The sequence below is a fragment of the Kwoniella europaea genome, chromosome 3 (genome assembly GCF_036810445.1).
Source record: "Kwoniella europaea PYCC6329 chromosome 3, complete sequence".
Lineage (NCBI taxonomy): Eukaryota > Fungi > Basidiomycota > Tremellomycetes > Tremellales > Cryptococcaceae > Kwoniella > Kwoniella europaea.
Window position 1 is genome coordinate 1 of NC_089489.1, and position 19,449 is coordinate 19,449.

At 48.0% G+C, this 19,449-nt stretch overlaps 9 protein-coding genes across 9 annotated transcripts; 1 reads left to right on the top strand and 8 right to left on the bottom strand.

The window, feature by feature from the left end:
• Window positions 1-3,489: 3,489 nt before the first annotated feature.
• Window positions 3,490-4,126, top strand: V865_007850 (uncharacterized protein; the record flags this gene model as incomplete). Its single annotated transcript, XM_066231592.1, has 3 exons — window positions 3,490-3,669; window positions 3,733-3,884; window positions 3,946-4,126. 3 exons carry the CDS (start codon window positions 3,490-3,492, stop codon window positions 4,124-4,126), a joined length of 513 nt encoding a protein of 170 aa, XP_066087689.1.
• Window positions 4,127-4,320: 194 nt separating this feature from the next.
• On the bottom strand, window positions 4,321-4,976 carry V865_007851 (uncharacterized protein; the record flags this gene model as incomplete). Its single annotated transcript, XM_066231593.1, has 4 exons — window positions 4,321-4,352; window positions 4,420-4,540; window positions 4,599-4,760; window positions 4,866-4,976. The coding sequence occupies 4 exons, from the start codon at window positions 4,974-4,976 to the stop codon at window positions 4,321-4,323; spliced, it is 426 nt and encodes a 141-aa protein (XP_066087690.1).
• A 514-nt stretch (window positions 4,977-5,490) lies between these two features.
• On the bottom strand, window positions 5,491-7,245 carry V865_007852 (uncharacterized protein; the record flags this gene model as incomplete). The annotated part of the gene is made up of 5 exons (XM_066231594.1): window positions 5,491-5,887; window positions 5,978-6,051; window positions 6,113-6,189; window positions 6,240-7,031; window positions 7,122-7,245. The coding sequence occupies 5 exons, from the start codon at window positions 7,243-7,245 to the stop codon at window positions 5,491-5,493; spliced, it is 1,464 nt and encodes a 487-aa protein (XP_066087691.1).
• Window positions 7,246-7,675: 430 nt separating this feature from the next.
• V865_007853 (uncharacterized protein) lies at window positions 7,676-10,307 on the bottom strand (the record flags this gene model as incomplete). Its single annotated transcript, XM_066231595.1, has 15 exons — window positions 7,676-7,812; window positions 7,877-8,184; window positions 8,238-8,358; window positions 8,412-8,486; window positions 8,535-8,793; window positions 8,883-9,197; window positions 9,248-9,258; window positions 9,327-9,430; window positions 9,485-9,564; window positions 9,624-9,710; window positions 9,768-9,792; window positions 9,844-9,919; window positions 9,977-10,021; window positions 10,082-10,192; window positions 10,256-10,307. The coding sequence occupies 15 exons, from the start codon at window positions 10,305-10,307 to the stop codon at window positions 7,676-7,678; spliced, it is 1,806 nt and encodes a 601-aa protein (XP_066087692.1).
• Window positions 10,308-10,557: 250 nt separating this feature from the next.
• On the bottom strand, window positions 10,558-11,302 carry V865_007854 (uncharacterized protein; the record flags this gene model as incomplete). The annotated part of the gene is made up of 3 exons (XM_066231596.1): window positions 10,558-10,696; window positions 10,748-11,009; window positions 11,068-11,302. 3 exons carry the CDS (start codon window positions 11,300-11,302, stop codon window positions 10,558-10,560), a joined length of 636 nt encoding a protein of 211 aa, XP_066087693.1.
• A 1,919-nt stretch (window positions 11,303-13,221) lies between these two features.
• On the bottom strand, window positions 13,222-13,959 carry V865_007855 (uncharacterized protein; the record flags this gene model as incomplete). Its single annotated transcript, XM_066231597.1, has 3 exons — window positions 13,222-13,360; window positions 13,421-13,682; window positions 13,728-13,959. 3 exons carry the CDS (start codon window positions 13,957-13,959, stop codon window positions 13,222-13,224), a joined length of 633 nt encoding a protein of 210 aa, XP_066087694.1.
• A 338-nt stretch (window positions 13,960-14,297) lies between these two features.
• V865_007856 (uncharacterized protein) lies at window positions 14,298-15,775 on the bottom strand (the record flags this gene model as incomplete). Its single annotated transcript, XM_066231598.1, has 3 exons — window positions 14,298-14,909; window positions 14,963-15,391; window positions 15,449-15,775. The coding sequence occupies 3 exons, from the start codon at window positions 15,773-15,775 to the stop codon at window positions 14,298-14,300; spliced, it is 1,368 nt and encodes a 455-aa protein (XP_066087695.1).
• A 541-nt stretch (window positions 15,776-16,316) lies between these two features.
• V865_007857 (uncharacterized protein) lies at window positions 16,317-17,471 on the bottom strand (the record flags this gene model as incomplete). The annotated part of the gene is made up of 1 exon (XM_066231599.1): window positions 16,317-17,471. One exon carries the CDS (start codon window positions 17,469-17,471, stop codon window positions 16,317-16,319), a length of 1,155 nt encoding a protein of 384 aa, XP_066087696.1.
• A 745-nt stretch (window positions 17,472-18,216) lies between these two features.
• On the bottom strand, window positions 18,217-19,329 carry V865_007858 (uncharacterized protein; the record flags this gene model as incomplete). The annotated part of the gene is made up of 2 exons (XM_066231600.1): window positions 18,217-18,986; window positions 19,149-19,329. The coding sequence occupies 2 exons, from the start codon at window positions 19,327-19,329 to the stop codon at window positions 18,217-18,219; spliced, it is 951 nt and encodes a 316-aa protein (XP_066087697.1).
• Window positions 19,330-19,449: the final 120 nt, after the last annotated feature.

Below are 19,449 nucleotides of genomic sequence, written 5' to 3' on the forward strand. Positions count from 1 at the left end.
AACCCTAACCCCTAACCCTAACCCCTAACCCCCTAACCCCTAACCCCTAACCCCTAACCCCTAACCCCTAACCCCTAACCCCTAACCCCTAACCCCTAACCCTAACCCCTAAAGGTCACGGCTACCAGAGGAATGTGCCGCGCCCCTTCAAGATCAGGTGTGGTCTCCGGGCCTGTCAGAACAAGATCAATGGTGTTCAGATGCTGCGGTGGATAGCAGAACTTGTCATGGCCGGTGTCATAGAGCTCTCTGAGTTGGGCATTGAGGAGGAGGAGCCGATCATGGTGGATGAACTGGTGAGTTGTCGCATTCTATCGCATGGAGGTCTCTGTCGCAATGTGTGTCTCTGTCGCAATGTGTCGCATAGTGCGACAGGCTGCGATGGGTGATCTGCTTAGGTGATCTGCATCGCAGTCTGTCGCATTGTGCGACAGGTTGCGCTGTCGCAGGTGGTCGCATGAGTGCAACAGTGCGACAGAGTGCGCTCTGTATACACTGTAGAAGGGTTGGCTGACACCACTGAGTCGCAGGACGCGGCTCACTGAGATTCTCGCCAAGTCAAATTTGATCCCGGCTTAAGGGGTCGGACTGCTGTGTGAGTGAAAATAAATTCTTATGCATCTCACATGCCTCCGAGGGTGTTCAAACCATTTTATTCTGACTGACATGCTCTGTCTCTACCAGATGATATAGATTGGAGTGGCTGCATGGAAGATGGACCGATGCAATTGAAGATTTTCACCCGGTCACTTGAGGGGTCGGCTTAAGGGGTCAGGCATCCGAGTGAGTGAAAATAAATTCTCATTCAACACACATCACTCCTATGCATGGTCTGACTTGATATTCTGATTCAGCAGCTGATTCTGTATTGGGAATGTCCCTTGCAACTTGAAGAATCCATGCATGGCCGATACTGGAATTTATTTTCACCGGTCCTTCCAGGTGGCACCTTTGGGGTCGGACACCAGTGAGTGAAAATAATTTCTCATTCAACACACATCACTCCTATGCATGGTCTGACTTGATATTCTGATTCAGCAGCTGATTCTGTATTGGGAATGTCCCTTGCAACTCGAAGAATCCATGCATGGCCGATACTGGAATTTATTTTCACCCGGTCCTTCCAGGTGGCACCTTTGGGGGTCGGACACCGAGTGAGTGAAAATAATTTCTCATTCAACACACATCACTCCTATGCATGGTCTGACTTGATATTCTGATTCAGCAGCTGATTCTGTATTGGGAATGTCCCTTGCAACTCGAAGAATCCTTGCATGGCCGATACTGGAATTTATTTTCACCCGGTCCTTCCAGGTGGCACCTTTGGGGGTCAGACACCCGGGTGAGTGAAAATAATTTCTCATTCATCACACATCCATCCTATGCATGATCCGACTTGATATTCTGATTCAGCAGCTGATTCTGTATTGGGAATGTCCCTTGCAACTCGAAGAATCCTTGCATGGCCGATACTGGAATTTATTTTCACCCGGTCCTTCCAGGTGGCACCTTTGGGGGTCAGACACCCGGGTGAGTGAAAATAATTTCTCATTCATCACACATCCATCCTACCGTCTTCCAACTGGTATATTCTGGCTCACACTCTCTCCCCCTACCAGGTGCTATGCTTTGTGATGCATGCATCCATCCATGGCCGGTACTAGAAATTATTTTCAGAGGTGAAATCCTTTGGGGGTCGGACCCGTGCCATCCCAAAATATTTTCTCAATCATCCCACACAGCACCGGGAGTCCTCAGATCAATTTTCCCAGCATCCTAGGCGTCTCCTCTACCATCTGGGATGATAATATGCATGCATGAAAATCGACCCAAGATCGGCCCCCCTCATCAGATGGGCATGTAACCCCCTAACCCTTGCGATGCCAAATATTAATGACTTTGGTCTTTTGCGCCACTGCCGGAATTTCAGTATTTCGCCGATGGCTAGAGTCGTTGCGTTTCTTCATTCCACTCACAACATGTTTATATTGTATGGCGGAGAAAGTCTTAGACGAATTGGGCTTTTGCCACTGTAGCTGCCCATTTTGACAAGCTCAGCTTATGTAAATTTGATTGACAAACATGCATGATATAGGCTGTATTCCTGGGAGAAGAGCCGTTGTCCATGATCCCTGCAGGTTTGAGGTCCCTCCTTGTGCCGTCACAGCAACATGTTTGGCACAAAGCAAACATTAATGATATAACAACTAAAACTCAGAGTTTGTTACGCTAAAACAGATGTGGCAGCGCTTGCTATCTCCATCTACCTCGGCCATCTTGCAAGTATGCATTGTGGGGTCTGAAAGGGCTAAAGAGACGATTTTCAGGTGTTTTCACATAGATCTATATGCAAATCTTACCCTCTTTGTTATGTGATGTGATAAGAAGGAACAGCACCAAAAGGGAGCTCTACAGTGGCAAAATCGCAATTCGTCTAAGACTTTCTCCGCCATACAATACGTGTGACCTTATATGTATTCTCAACAACCCTCCTTCTCCAAGTACTGATCCATTTATCTTGACACTGAACCAATCATATTGACATTCACCCTTTAATTTTGATTCCAAACCATCCGGCTTAATATTCACGCGCCCATCTGATCACCGAATGGCAACAATATACTACGAGCTAGCCGTGGATTCGTGGCTCTCGCCCGATACTCTCGTTATTGTCTCCCGGACCGGCCGTACGATAGCGTCGTTTCCGATTCCGTTTATTCGGAGGGGAGGCGATGATACTTGGGATTATGTTCTCTTTGTAGTGGAGCAACTCATCGTTGTGCGAGAAAGTAATCACTGGGCGTTGCTAAAAGAGGATGATATTGAGATAGACATACTGTTACCTCCGGAAGCTGGACAGTATGTGCTTGTGGAATCCGGTACGTCCCAAATTGTTCTCGAGTTTCTGCATAGCTCGATGTATACAGACCTCTAATGTCCTGTCATGACGATGTAGGCTGCACGGATGAGCCAGTGTTCGCTCGAGGTCCAGAATATTTTCGTCGCTTTCAGCCTACTAGCCAACCCACCGTCCAAAATTTCACCACAATCGCAGCAACGGTGGTCTCCTAAGTCTCGCCCAAAGCCGAATGCAGTTTCGTTGATTGTAGGTGACATGGTGGATTGAGACTGAAACGGGAGGAAGAGAATTGACCTGTCGGTTCGACCCACGTTGGCAGTCTGCTTTACAGTAGGATCGAACTGATTGCCAGTCCAAGCCAAGACGCTCAGTGCAAAACGCATCAGAAAAAAATCAGATAATAATCATGATAGTGAAATCGCCTATGTCGTGCTCGACGATAGAGAGAAGTACGTACTGCATCACCTAGACTGTCACATGCATTGCAAATCACTAAGTGACTGACTAATCGATGGCGACATCGACAAAAACATTGCGTGACCATCCTGACTTGCTCTTTCGCTGTATAAAACAGAGCTCAGGTAGAAATTACTTGATCCTGGGCAGGATCACTAGTAGGATTTGCTATCATGACAGCGATTACCGATAACCTTGAGACTAAGAACAGAGACTATGCGGCTACCTTCGATAAAGGTCATCTTGCCTTACCTCCGGCAAAGAAATACCTAGTATTGACATGTATGGACGCCAGGATTGACCCTGCTGCGGCAATTGGGATAGATCTGGGAGACGCTCATATAATCAGAAACGTAAGTGAAAGATTCACTCCTGACAAGAAGGTGGATCTCTAAAAGCTTCGGGGTATAACATAGGCTGGCGCATCCGCAAAAGACGCTCTGAGGTCTATTGTCATCTCCCAACAGTTGCTCGGTACACGGGAGATCTTGTTGATCAAACATACGGATTGTGGGATGTTGACGTTCGAGAACAAAGATGCTTATGCTCTAGTCGAGAAGAGTTTGGGGTGAGGTGCTCGACATGTTTGAGATGGAGACAAGCTAAGCTGATCTCACTCTTCCGGGCAGAACACAAGCCGTCGAGGACTTGAAGTCGAAAAATTTGGATTTTCTACCTTTTCCCTTGCTGGAACCGGCAGTTCAAGACGATGTGGAGTTTCTGAAAGGTAGTCCTCTGATTCCAGAAGATGTTCCGATTAGTGGATGGGTGTATGAAGTGGAGACCGGTAGAGTAAAAAAGATTGTGTGAACGAGCGGTTCGAAGCGGGACTGTTGGAATGTTCGGATCCTGCGAGTCAATGACTGCTCAATCAATCTTGAGGATGACGGTTGTATACATATTCGTGTACGTTGACTGAGTCAAAAGATGATAGGATTTGTCCTAAAAAACATCAGGTTGATGTCGTCCTGCATATCATAGTTGTTGTAACACGGGATTCTGTATTACTCCTTGATCTCTCTTTTCTGGAAAGTGTCTGACATAAAAGAGAGTCAGCTGTCGATAAAAGAGTAATGCCCTCATGGTAGGATGACGAGGCTCACTTGGAATTTGAGGCATCCAGTCTAACCTATCTTTAGTGAAGAACTCGCCTTTAGGAGGAAGCGCAGTAGGGTTATCTAGTGAACCGAGGGTAACGAATCGAAAATCGTTCTTGGCTTGAGCCTGGTGATCGAGAAGTGAGCATGTGTTGTAGAGAAAACCTTTGAGGAATTCCACTCACCCCATATTCCAAGATATACGATCCGCACTCACTACAGAACTCTCTGGTCACTACGCTCCCTCCACCATTATCCATTGCATGTTCTTTAGGTTTCCCTTTAGTATACTGGAACGCGGATTTGGGTATTTTCGACGTGAGACCGTAGTTGGTACCAAAAGCTTTCTACTCCCCCCCCACCGCGTCCCCCGTTAGATTTCAGCGGATGATCGTGTCAAACACAGAATGGATTGCCGAGTATTGAGGTATACAATATGCTTCTCAGCGTACCTTACAATTCCCACAGTGACATAGCGTGGTCCTCGCGTCGTCCACTGAGTTGAGCGTGATCTTATACTCTAAGCTTCTACAGAAGCAGCTTCCTGTGAGAGTAATGGTCATCGTGTAAGACAATTTAGAGCCGATATGTTGTGTTATGCACGGTGAAACAGTAAGAAATGGTCGGAAGATAGAGTAAAATGATGCAACAGACAACAGACAACAAATAGAGTTGGTTATGACCTCATAGGTGTCCATCATCCAGACAATTCGTATCCGAGAACTCTGACTAGCCTAACACTTTCAGAGCTAGACGTTCCCCTTGTGAATATATATATCACATGACTTTATCTTGCATCTGAACACATAACCTGCGAACAGCAGATCCCATCACAACTATAGCACATAATAATGAAATTTACCCACTTCACAAAGCCCTAACGATACCTTATATCTGTTTGCGTGTGTATACTGATACCACTGTTCCCAATCAGATCGATCTATACCAGTGTGATGACTGCAACCGGGATACCTGGTGTGAATAGTTGTGCTAAGAATGTTCAAAGGGTCTTTAGTGGTGAGAGATGCTCGAGCAAAGTACAAAATCTGTCCTAGCTCCTCGACGATGCATGTGGTATCAACCCTTGATGTACAACAGTAACACTATTACAAACATCACCGTTATGACCAGCATCACTGGGTTATCCGGTATCTCCCCGGCATGCTCCATGATCGTCTTCCCGATCTTCTCCTTCACCTCTTCTGTGGATTGCTCAATCTCCGCTTCGTGCTTCACCTCGACATGCTCAGCTTCCACACCTGTGAACTCGTCGGGATGTGCTTTAACCCATTCGGTTATTGCTCGTATCAGCTGCTGATGGTGTTCTTTCTGGCCCTTGATCACGGCGGGTGTTATGGTTCCCTTCAGGATCGACGACGATGACCAGTCGACTTGTGTGGTGCAGTGTATCCGAGTAGCTTGCTTGTGATGCAGGATATCGTGTGTCAAGCAGGCTCTCGTACGTATGATGAAGCTGTGATGATTTAGCACACTCTATGATATAATGACTCACCATTTTCCCGATGGTATATCAGGTGTCTGTGTCTCCGATACGATCTCGTACGATGTCTCAGGATCAGCTATCACTATAGTCTCTGAGCCATTGCAGTTTGAGCTCTTGGGACCGAGAGTGTTGTTCTGGCATTTTGAAGTGAGTACAGAGTGGGCTATGAGGTGAAGTAGATGAAAGTGGACACACCATATGCATGACGTATGTCAGCGTTCGCGATCTCTCCCCTGTTTCTTCATCTTCCACCCAATCGGAGATCTTCAGTTCTATACATCTCCTTATTAGCACGATTCGGTGTCTGATGTGGACCACTCACCAGTCAGCTTCTTCTCGTTGACGTAGAAATTGGTCGTAAACGGATCATTGTGGTATAGCAGATTATAAGTCTGCTCCAGCTCCAGAGGGATCTTCACGTTGAGTGCTAGTTCCTTGTATTCTTCAGCGGATCCGGTGGTTCGCCTGAGCTGGGGAGCCGATGAGTCGACCTCTTGATCCTCCTCCTCATCGCTCTCGTCGCTCTCCACCTCACCATTCTCCATCGCCTCCTTCTTGCTAAACTCTGCGTACCGCTCCGGAGCTCTCACCTTCCAGCAGTCCATGAGAGCATCGTATAGCGAGTCTCGGTTCCACAAGCTTCCGTATCCATAGTGCTGCTCCTCCTGGTTCCCCTCGTCATCCACCTCTAACACCCGGACATATATAGCATTCTGTATCCATTTGGCCGTCGTACCCTTCCTGATACTCGTGACATCGGACAACGCGTGTACTTTCATCGTAATGATGCCGATGATATTGGAACGGAAACAGAGGTGATAGCGTGTGAGACATAATCGACCGTGTATGAGTATGGACGATTGGAGATCTGCTGCTTGGGTTGCGAGGATTGTCATGTAGTCATCAGGCAATGTGAGTGATTCGGAAAGGGATGCCGGGTCCTTGAAACATGTCAAAGGTTCCAAGTCCATTCTCTTTGTAAAGTTCTTCTCAAACTCAATTTGCCGCTGTGCTAAGTTACTGTCGCTGGCTTTTTTACTGACGGTGGAGACGGTGGATAAGGAGGAGGATGAGAGGGAAGGATGGAGACGAGGTTTGCTGGTTGTGGATCGACCTGTGTCGTGGGTGTAACTGTATTACTCAGTAATCCTACTGCTACAGAGGATGCTGGTGAACTCCTTCTAGGACGCAAAACGACACTCACTGCTTCCCACAGATAACCCTCTGTTCCTATGATCATTTTTCTGAACGACATTTGGATCCAAGGTGCTGTTGATGGATGTTGTCGACATGTTGTTGCTTGGAGTGTCTGGTATCTCGCTGCCCATTCTGACTAATCAACAGGACGAGGAGTATAGGAGGTGCTAGATGGGTGGACCTTGGCGTGTAGATCTTCCGTTACATATGACAGTTGTGATGTAGCGGAGGTTAAAGCGTTGAATAAGATACGTGGACCGTTGACATCACTTGAGAACAACCCTGCTTATGTCACTACTGTGTTCCAATGTCGAACTCGGAATCACACGAGACGGGGTAGAATTGTTACGTGAAGGTGGTCAATCGCCAGAATGGCCAGTGAATGATGATGATGATGATGATCACAAACAGAGGAGATGTCTGCAAAGCGCCATAGTGAAGTTGCGTCATTGTGTTAGGACAGCGTATATGTACCATCACGTGGCATGCAATCAGAATATACAATTCATTTGTGAATACCTTGCACCATACAAGTACCGACGACCCAATCATACATCAATATCATAATTTCGCAGATACATATCTACCCCCATTCGTTGCATCGAGCTCTTGGAGGAAGATCCTAGCAGCATTCTCCGCTATCAGCAACACGATACTCGTGGTATTGCTACTGATGTTCGAGGGGCATATGGATAGATCTGACCAATCGTTCATTCAGCTCCGGGTCTAGTCATTGTAGTTACCACTGCAAAGTGGACTCACCCGCCACCTTGAGCTTCTTCACCCCATAAACATTCAGCCTAGCGTCCACCACACCCATCACGTCTCGTCCCCTCATTGCGCAAGTCCCGATAGAGTGGTAAGCTGTCGCAACATTCTCCCTCACGTATTGCTCGATCACCCTGTCGTCTTCAGCTGAATAAGGTATAGCATCTTCTTCTACGGGTTTATCTGTTCTGTTGAGATCGTCTGAGGTTCTGAGTCGAGCGGGAGATTTTGGATTGAATCGAGGGTGAGAGTCGAGTTCTTCGCCTTCGTAAAAGGGCAATCGACGACAGATTTCACGTTGTCTATAAGAATTCGATTAGCAAGCAAGATTCCAGCATGTCTAAAGGGCACCCACTTCTTATAGTACCATACATGAACGGGCAGATCCTCTGGTCTCGTCAGAAACCCAGATACAGCTCGAGGGAGAGCGAAAGGATCAGTGCTTCTGATGTGAACGGAACCTCTGGACGCAGGATCTTCCAAGTGTTTCAGCTGAAAGATCTCGCGTAGTGCGGAAAGGACAGCTCACAGTTGTGGAAACCACCTATGCAGAAGTATTTGCCTTCAGGTGGTGGACGATACGAGTAGAAGTAGGGTAGGATGACTAGAGAGCAGATCAGCAGATGTACCAAGAATGTATGAGTCGACCCACCGTTAGAATAAAGAGGTTTGTCAGGCTTATCCGCACCGATGCGTTTCCAGTACTTCTCAAATGTAGGACCCATCGATGATATCTCCTCCTTGGTTGGCCTAATCTTCATCCCAAAATCAAAACCGTTACTAGCAGCGATTCCTTTGCCCGTCCGTTCGTATTCTTCATCTATAGGCTCTTTGATGGTTTTGTCACCTCTGGCATACCTGTCGAAAGGCTCATAGTAACCTTCTGTAGCTCGATACATGGGGCAGATGAGCTATTGAGAGTCAGCGGGTCTGATTATCGATAGACACTCACTTGATGATCGTCCAAATCATGGCCAACTCCAGGCAGATCCACCTTCACCTCAACACCCGCAGCCTTCAACACCTCTGGACTACCGATACCACTTCTCTCTAACACTGCCGGTGATCCCAAAGCGCCGCAGGTCAAGACCACCATCTTATTAGCCTTGACGGTTTTAGTGTACTTCTCACTGGTGCCGAACGACGCTGAAGGCAGATTGTTCCCGATGACCTTTACACCGACTGCTTCGTTGCCCTTGAAGATGACCTTGTCTATGGTTACACCCGTCACGACGGTGAGGTTCTTTGCCAGACACGGGTGAAGGTAAGCATCTGCTACGTTGGATCGTTTGCCATCAGAAGTAATGAGTTTGGGCTGAGCAGTGTCAGCGAGTGGGTACAGGTGATGATGATGAAGGTGCTTACTTGTCGACCGACTAGGGGGGGAAGGAAACCACAATCGATCAGTACGCATTATGTGAATATAAGATGCAACTCAACTCACACCCATGTCCCGTTCTGTATGTTGTGATGTTCTCACATTCCTCGGCGTCTCTTAAAACCAATCTACATGCCTTGGCGTATTCTTCACCGTAAGATACGGAATGTCTGTTGTAGCGTGATCAGCACTTGTTGCTATACACTATATACAAGCTTACTCACCCTCCACGAGACACATGGAAGACACCTTCATCGCTATGCGGCGACCTTCCAGGCTGCTCTGGGCTCAGGAACTTGATCGACTGGGCGTTCATCGTGGTCAGTTGATGGGACAAGCTGGCATGGCCAAACGATCACTCACTTTGCGAATCAACGGTTCCAGGTCTCTATAATTCCATCCAGGTTGATTCCAGTCGTCAAAGTCAGAAGCGGCAGGAGTATTGTACATCTAGAGATCATAATTAAATGTGTTAATCTATCGCTGCGTAGTGAAACGAAAGCTTACAAGCGTGTTGATACTGGTTCCACCTCTGCAGCAATATGGTCAATTACGCACCAGTGTATCATGACAAAGCCCTCACCCTAGTATATTCCCAACGGGTATCTTTGGCTGGCGTCCTCCTAGCTCCTGCTCAGGCTCACAGTCGATCCATTTTACTATGATTCGGGGTCATTTGTGATATATCAAGAAATGATGTGATGAAGCGTTCTCACGATATGGGTTCTGTTGGAAAAGCCAGAAAAGGCTATCGAGGGGACCTACACATCCACAGGGGGCATCAATATATGTTCAAAGCGCCAGCAGAGCATTTCACTCACGGTTCAATCGTTTCACTTCTCGATTGTCTGGCCCCTGTTCTAGCAGAAGTATCGACAGATGAGGTCGAGCTTGCGCTAGACGCGTTGCTATGACACATCCCGCTCCTCCACCTGCGCACAAGTCACCGTTAACCGACACCAACATAACATTTCGAATACGAGCGTGATGCTTACCCCCACAGATCACTATATCCGCTTCGTTGGGACAGACGGCTGTCGAAGTCATACCGATGAGCTCAGATGTGTTCAATAGGGCACAGGAAGATTGACCATCACAATCACAAGCCTATATATATAAACATCACTTGACTTCCTTACTATCTACCTACCCCGGTACGAGTTTAGACCGATCACACCGATCGGACCGAGAGGATTGTGGGACACTATCTAGAGGAGCTGCAGCAGTACACCTTTATGCATGCTAAGGTACATGTAAGACTCCAATCGTGACTGCAGCCCAGTCAAGGCTTTCAGCCCTAAGCACGGAAGACCACGATTGGTTCACCTTGCTCCGGATCTTCGGCCAGCTTGAGGAAGAGGTCGGCGTGGGCATCCCCTTTCAAACCAGTGTAGCAAGGTTCGCCTTCTGGAGTTCGTTGATCGCAGTAGTAGAACCTGATACTTGGTGAATCAGTATCATATCCATCACATGCGAGCTCAGCTCACCTGGCGGGTCTAAGTCCCTCGGCTATGGCTGCAGCCTGGATCCAATGGGCTGTGGCAGACTTGCCGACGCCTTGAGTGGTGAATCTTGGGTTCACCAAGGTGTTGAAAGCGTTCCCGGTAAGCAAGAACGTGACTGCGTGGTTCCTCTCGTATGCGATGGAAGCCGCAGAGTAAGGCGTGAAGGTGTTGACGTTAAAAGACTTGACAAAGTCATCCATCTTGGCGCTGAGTGGGTTTGTCGGAGTAGGAATGAGTGCACCGGCTATACAACATCTGAATCAGTAGTGATGGTACAGCAAAGGAGTGAATGCTGTGCTCACCATTATAGATCACTACATCGGGGGACTTACCCCAGTGAGATTCCACCTTATCGAAGATTGCTTTGACAGTACTCGGGTCATTGAGATCCGCAGTGAGATGAAGGAAATCGTCTGTAGAGGAAGTTCTCGGGGTACGCGCAACTGTAGCCACCTTGTAGCCAGCGTTGTGGAACTTGGTAGCTGCGGGCTGTCCAATTCGAGGGCCAAGCCCGAAGATGATGGCAATTTTTGACATGCTATTGAAATGATGTGTCAATTGTGTGGTGGTGGTGACTCCTGTTGGGCTGGATTTGTGGTGTGGAATTGGTGATCCTAGCAAGTGTGATGTAGCATATATACTGCTACAGTGCTTGCTGACGTTGACATCCTCGCAGCGGACATTCTCGATTACAAATCGCACCACGTATAGATAAGATAGGTGACCGAAGGCTTGCTGAGTCACGTCCATCGAAACATCCTATCTCTGATTGATAAGCGAAATCAAACCCGACGGCAGCTTTCATCTGATGGGATAGTATGGTCGTACACTACGGTCAAGGTGACATGACTCGGCTTGGTTCATCATGATCACTGAAAGTCTACGGAAGGACTCATGGAGGGCAGTGGCGACTGTTAGTAATTAACAATCAATAAAAATGCATCCGGAGGAATCAGATGCTTGTGAACTCGACTAATCTACAGATCCCCATCCACCACCGCCTGGAGTGTCAACCTGGAACTGATTCCCTTTCGGCAAACGACCCATGCCATTACTGCCGACATTCACGGAAACATAGCTGCCATCTTCCAAGCGTCTTCTCCAAGTGTTGGCCCCTTTGGCTCCATCTCCCCCTCCGTGCTCCCCTTTCGGAGCAAAAACCCTTCGTTGAGACACGATGGTGAAGCTGCAGGGTTGTCTAGCTTCGAACAACTTGCTCATTCCATCGCCACCCTTGTACTCTCCCCGACCTCCTGTGCCCCGGCGTATCTTGACATGACGAAGGATCACAGGGATTCGTCGTTCGACGATCTCGATGTCGGTCATTCGAGTATTGGTGCCGTCCTATACAGTTTCATGATCAACAAATATGCAATTTTTCTCGCAAAAAAAGAGCTAAACTCACAACCAGAGTTGCACTGACACCATGTCATCCCGGTCCAGCACCATAACCTCCTCCACAAGACTCGCTGTACGCGAAACCAGGAATGATCTTGCCAGTTAGATGATCTTTTCCTCCGTCGGCTGCCGATGACGCAGCACACTGTCTCTTTCCTTAGGCACGACGGACTTAACGAAAGCGATCGTGGATGAATATCCTTGCGAACATGCACCGGCTTTGATATAAGCATATGCTCTTCTTCCATCAGCGACAAACTAGGAGGCACGAGGCTAAAGCTTGCTCGTCCGATTGAGCTAGTTTCAGTAAAAGCCGCACTTTGGAGGGAGAAGTGGCGTAGAAGAGAGACTGAAGGAGTTAGATAATGGTTCTGTATATGTGGAAATAGAGCTTGCCGAAGGGAACAGGGCGTGGGCGAGGCATTGATCAAAGGGAGCAGACGGGTATTTAAGGTGCTGACCCTTGGTAAGCCTCCTGGTTTGTGGAGCTTCTCAGTTGTCGCAATACACGATGTTCTCGATTTGTTTTTTCGTTTCCCAGTTCTCGTAGTTCAGGATGCACAGATTTATGTTAGAGATCTGAAAGTGCCATCACATTACCGCACTCTCTCGCAGATCATTCTCGGTTGGATGATGGAAATCGTTTCAGCACCGGGAGAAACGCGCTCAAACACAGCCGTTCAGTCAGAATGCAGCTTCTGAAAGTTGGAAGGACGTCAACCGAAAGGAAAGCCAATGCGAAACGTGTTTCAATATGAGTAGTTTTACGGACCAACAACATGACGTGTAGCCTTCTCTCGTCCTTTCGAGGTGTCTCCTTCGTCTGTGAGCAGCAGCACCGCGACGCACACGTCACCTGATTCGACTGGCATCGTAGCCAAAGCGCAAGTCCGGACTCGCGGGTCACCTCGCTAGTTTCAACATTCCCTCTCTGAGAGTGCTTTCTGCTGTGCACTTCGATGACAGTCTTACTTAGGGAGTGGCTTGCTGCTTGGGGCAGGTTTCAGGTATCAAAGGAGTACTGCGTCAGAACCTCATGCATACAAGGTTCTGCCCTCTTACGCCCGGAATACTACAATTGGTTCACCTTGCTCATCTTGCTCTGCGAGCTTAAGAAACAAATCAGCATGCGCTTCTCCATTGACAGCGTTCATAGCTGGTCCTCCCTCTGGATTACGTTGATCGACGTAGTAAAACCTGAACAAGCATGTCGTTAACCAAGGCATGATGCAGTTCAGACCCAAATGTCGCACTCACCTGGCAGGTCTGAGCTGTTCTGCCTTGGCTGCCGCTTCGATCCAGTGCGCACTAGCGGCCTTACCGACCCCCGCAGTCACCAGTCTGGTCATGACCATGCTGTTCAGAGCGTTGCCGGTGAAGAAGAAGGCCACACTGTTGTTTCGCTTATACCCAGCGGCTGCCGCTGCGTAAGCTGACAGGGTGTTCGCGTTGATGACTTTTGTGAACTCATCGATTGGTGCGGATAAAGGGTTCTCACCCGTAGCATACATGCTAGCGGCTGGGATCGAAATCAGCAGAGAACCAGCACTGCAGATTCACTTACCATTATATACGACAATGCTGGGAGCGCCCCATCTTCGCTGAACCTGGTCAAAGATCGGCTCGATGCTGGAGGGGTCATTGAGATCCACTGTGATGTGTGTAAGGTTGTCACTTGAGGTGTTCTTTGGTGTTCGGGACACAGTAGCGACCTTGTACCCGGCTGACAAGAACTTGTTGGTGCTTGCTTGGCCAATTCGCGCGCCTGAGCCAAAGATGATGGCGATTTTAGACATTCTGATAGTTAAGTAGGTTACAGCTTTGCCTTGGAACGGTTCTCAGCTTCTTGGTGTCATATGCTCTATAGCTCGATGCCCCAGTCCTCTTGAGAGGTATTTTATATACCAATTAGCCTGAGATCAACATCTCTTGAGCACATCGAATGCTTACCAATGATGAGTAAGATGAGATTTCTGATTGGCAAGCATCCGCCGGAGACGCACGCGTGTAACCTCAGATCTTACAGACGTTGATTAATGACCGACGGTTGCTAGTTGCTGACAAAGCCAACGCGATGCATGCATATGATATCACATAGTTACAACACTGAATGCTCTGTCTCCTGCTACCGCTCCTAAGCTGCAATGATCGATCGTGATGTGGCCTTGATGTGCTCATGATGATCACTCGTCGGTTCCGTATCTTTCGGTTTCTTCGAAGTATGATATTCCTTCTCTTCGCCGTTGCCTCTAACCCGTTTCGTGCTAGTCTCAGCTTTCACTTCGACTTCTGACTCTCTACTCCTCTTGGTTCCAACAGACAGCTCTTCAGGAGTATCTGCCAATCGAGCTACCAACTTGTAACCACCTTGAACACGACCATGCCGTAAGTCGTCTAATCCTTTTTCTATACCGTGCAATCCCCCTTCCACCAATCGTATCCTAGCCGGAGTCAACAGCTTGTTCTGAAGTAGATTGTCGAAACGATCCAGCAGGGCTTCACTGAATTCTGGGTGACCGTAAAAGGTGGTAGAAAAGCTGATACGCAAGGATTCTACTTCTCGGATTCCGTCAGTCTTGTTTTTGGGCTCTTTCGGTGATCCAGCTAGTGGTACAAGCTTTGATGAATTCTGTTCTTCTTCGAACGCTGACACATTGTGTGTCTTCCGCCAGGATGACGATCCTTGGAGCACTTGATGGCATAGAGTAGCGGTGACACTTCCAACGTTGTCGATGGCAATGCGGACCTGACAACAGCTCAGCTTGACTTCAGCCATGGTTGTAGTCGGACCCAACTTACATTGTCTTCAGTCGCCTCTCTGATCCTCTCTACCAGGTCATTGGGATCCGACCACCTATCTAAAACCACATCTGCTCCCAATGATTTGATGTAATCGTGATTCACCGGTGATGCGGAGCATATTATCCTATATCCAAGCAGACGAGCTAGCTCGATCAGATACACCCCTGTTATACCCGAACCTCCCCAAATCAACACCCATGGCGCGACCTTCTCCCTTTGTTTTTTCTCTGTGCTTGATAGCGACTCCAGTGAAAGGCCTAGAGTCTTGAACAGAGCTACACCAGCGGTTATCAGACCAGTACCGAGTGTCGCAGCTTCCTGATCTGCTATATGGTTCGGAGTATGTCCCACTTCCGAAGCGGAATGCACAGAGTATTCCTGGAACGCCCCAGTGTGCGATGCAGACGAGTTTGCACAGAACCACACCTGCTGGGTGTCAGCGTTTGCGTCATCGTACAAACAAGAGATGCCATAAAGACCTACCCTATCGCCTAGCTTAAACCTCTTGACTGCTACCCCTACACCGAAGATTTCTCCAGCCCCATCTCTACCCATCACCTTGGCTTCTTCACCAATACCATACTTGAAAGCTACACCCTGCCAATCGAAAGGGTTCAACGCCACATATGAGGTTTTTATGAGGACCTCGTGCTCTTTCAGAGCTGGTATGGAATGTGAATGAGATAGTTGCCATGGACTTTGGCCTTTTGGCGGTATCCTGGCTAGTAGAGCACGATGCGACCGTCGAGAGTGGGAGTGGGAATGGTGGGAGGCACTGGCGTGGACAGGAGTCATATCAGAAGCTACCATGCTTAACGACATTGAGGATTGTATCACAATACACGGGTGCTTCCAAATTTCTACGACTGCATTTCTGCACCTATGTATGCTCCTATCTATGCGCTTGCTAATCTTCCTGCTCATTATCCAATGCGAACATCTTTGCGAGGAGATCATCCGATAAAGTATAGCGTCATATCTAAGCTAACCTCCCATGGCGAGAGATCGCGTCATCTTCGGTTGTATCCGACATCTCGTTTCGGCCGCTGGGAAGATCTTTCAGACTGCAGTCGAGCGACAGGCTATGTATTGTACTGCTGGATGCATATTTGTGAGCTGTGGCATGATTTGCAAATCAGCGGTCATACCTTAGGTTTGCGTGTTTGATATCTCTCTGATCTGATCGATGAGCGGAGAATCGTTTTGGAACCACGTACAGCTCCGGCTCAGATATGTGTACATATGTGGAAGTAACTGACACTAAGCGACATGCGGCATGAAAGAACAATTTCATTACCAACTACCCAAAAGATGCATTTGTATATACGTAAGTATAGTCTACTACAAGTTTTTACTCCCTCAAAGCTCTAGCTCTCTTAGCAGGTCGTTCACCGTTTACTTCTTCACCATTAGTTTCTGCCCCGTTCGCCCTTTCCTTCAATGCCTTTCTGACACCGGGAATGATGTATCTACCGTAATCCAGCGCGTCGTGATAATTATCGTATCCTCTGATGGAGATCAATTCACATCCCAGATCCACATAGTCCAAGATCGAATCGATGAGGGTTTGTGGAGAGCCGACCAAAGCAGTCGAAGCTCCTCTCGCACCAGTAGCCGTGACGGTAGGATACCACAATGCTCTATCTTGAACTTCACCTTTCTTAGCGATCTCCAACAGACGTTGTGAGCCGATATTCTGAGGACCTTTATCGCTATTAGGATAGATGGGTGCACCTGCTCTGTTGGACTTGAGAAGATCCAATATTCGATGGGCCTTCGCCCAAGCCAATTCTTCTGTTTCAGCTACGATAGGTCGGAAAGTCACCCAAATCTTGGGTCGATCGTTGGGTGCTCGACCAGCAGCATCTGCTGCGGCATAGATCCTATCGATCTGCTCCTTTGTCTCCTTCAATGGTTCACCCCATAAACCAAAGATGTCTGCTAAAGCACCACCAATCCTGTAAGCTTCCGGGGATGATCCACCGACCGACACAGGGATAGTACCGTTGACGGGTCTGACGTTGTTTCTGAAGTCTTTGAAGGTGTAGTATTTTCCTTCCCAGTTGATAGGATCAGATGACGCCCATGCTTTCCTGAGGATCTTGATGTACTCCTCTTGTCTAGCATATCGCTCATCTTTGCTTAAGAAATCCCCTTCTCTAGCTTGTTCCACATCGTCTCCACCGGCAATGAAGTGCACGACTACTCTACCACCGGACAGTTGATCTAAAGTAGCGAGCTGTTTAGCAGCAACGGTAGGATACATGGTGTTGGGTCGTAAAGCGATGATGATCTTGAGCTTTTTGGTGACAGCAGCTACGGTAGCTCCGAGTGTAAATGGATCGAAGCTGGATGAGCCGTATGGTATAAGAGTGTAATTGTAATCATTGTCGTCAAGCGCTCGAGCGTACTTCACGAGAAATTCGGGATCGACGGGTGCACCAGGAATAGGAGCGAGCTCGGTAGAGGCGTTGGGGAAAGTGACACTGATGAATTCGGTGGGCATGGTGAAGGGTGTTTTTGGGTGGTTGTTTCTCAGGATGGAAGCAAGAACATTGTGGACATTACGGTGATGATCTCAAACTATATATGGGTCTGCGATATCAGAATAGCGTCAGGTCATGTTGTCTCAATCACGCAATATGTCAAGACTGTACTATCAGCGTAGCTTGGTAATCACTACTCGGTACTCGGTGAAAACCGACCATGAGAAGATGTCGCCATCGCTATGGCTTTTTCGGATGGTTTAGGGTTATAGTCTGAACGGTGCGAGTATTTTTGGGTCCAGATATACCAGTATGTATAATACTATACCCTGATCAAAAGCTTGTTATCTCTGGAGTGTCGCAATGAGATGCGGATAACCGAGTTGAATTGACAATCCCATCTCGTTTCATCTTATCGCGTGATTTGCTCCGGTGATTATGTGATTCTGAGTCTCTCACCAAACATCCTCAAAACAGCGGCCAGTTCCGTAATCAGATCGCAACGAGGACAACAATGTGACTGATTGAAGGGTCCAATGCAGCGACAAATTAAGATTGGTGTGGTACAAAATACATAGCAAAACTGGTACAAGGAACAAGACAGATCAGGCGGAATAGAATAGATATGACAGTGAACAAACATGCATAGTCGGTAAATGATGAATGGTTTGTTTGTATCAAAGTAGATACCATCTGACCAGAAACGGATTCATCAGAATGGTCCATACGGTCTGACATGGCAAGAAGAATCAACTCACACACCATCTAAAACTGCTCATTCTCGGCCCATTCCTTGATATCAAACCCGTCTTCCTCTCCTCCATTAAGCTTCTCATCTCCACCAGAAGACATATCAAAGTCCATTCCCCAACCCCCCAAACTTCCTACAGGAGCGGACATGGCTTTTCCAAAGCCTAACTTCCTTGCACCTGGCAATCCTCGTAGTTCCCTCGCACTCACACCCTTGAAAGCACTTGGGAAAGCCTTAGATGTTGAGCCTGTCGGACCGAACAGCTCTGGCTGCGTCATCGCTGGTGATTTGAATACTGATGGGAAGTCCGATGCGTTACTTGTGAATGTCGAAATCGGTGCAAATGAAGGGGTATCTTCGTCTTCGTCTCCAACCTCAGTCTCAGTGTCACTCGTCGGTTCAGCAGGCGATGATCTCCTCTTCCTAGCCGCGGTAAGATGAGTAGCTTCTCTTGTTTGCCCAGCTGATTTGGAAGAAGGGAAAAGGGGTTCCTCGACTTCTTCTTCAACTTCACCGTTCTCATTAAACTTCAATCGCCTATTCCGTCCTCTTGGTGATAGTGACAGACCATCCACATTCTTGTTCTCATCCGATCCACCCGAGTAGAATGGTTGCAGCTCTCTTGAGCGCAAGGCTTCTTTGCTAATAATTCCTTGAGCGTGCGACATTGCATCTAAGGCTGTGGTGAACCCTGCATTTGGCAGTGCCGATGAGGAGAGAACGTGTGATGGGACAGATTGAGTTCGCTCGAATGCACGATGGGTTGCATGGCCCATTGCTACGTCTGTGGTAGGAGTGATGGTTGTTAGCGAGACACTCATGTCCAGACTCTGACAAAGGGATCATCTGCTTGGCGAGCTGATCTTCAAGGGACTCCAAGATCATCCACTCCGCGCAGCTGAGGCCTATCATCTCGTGGTACACATCAACAACGCTATCCACTCACTCTGTCTCCCCCTCCTTCCTACACTCTGCAGAGTTGCCTGCAAATCCGCTGATATACCATGTTTCTCGCCGTAGAATTCTGTGGTTGTCGGTACTGAGCTTGTAGGTCTCAGCTGTCTCTTGGCTGGTGGGGGAGGCACAACGAAGCCGTCGCTGTCGGTTGAGCCTGAGGGTGCGGACATGGTGATGTATCTCAACTGGATCTTCACTAGCTCCTTGGTATTGTTTGCTACAGTCCCTTCTCATCTCTGCGTCTCTCTTTCCTTCAGTCTCTCTCTCTCTCTCTCTCTCTCTTCCTCTTC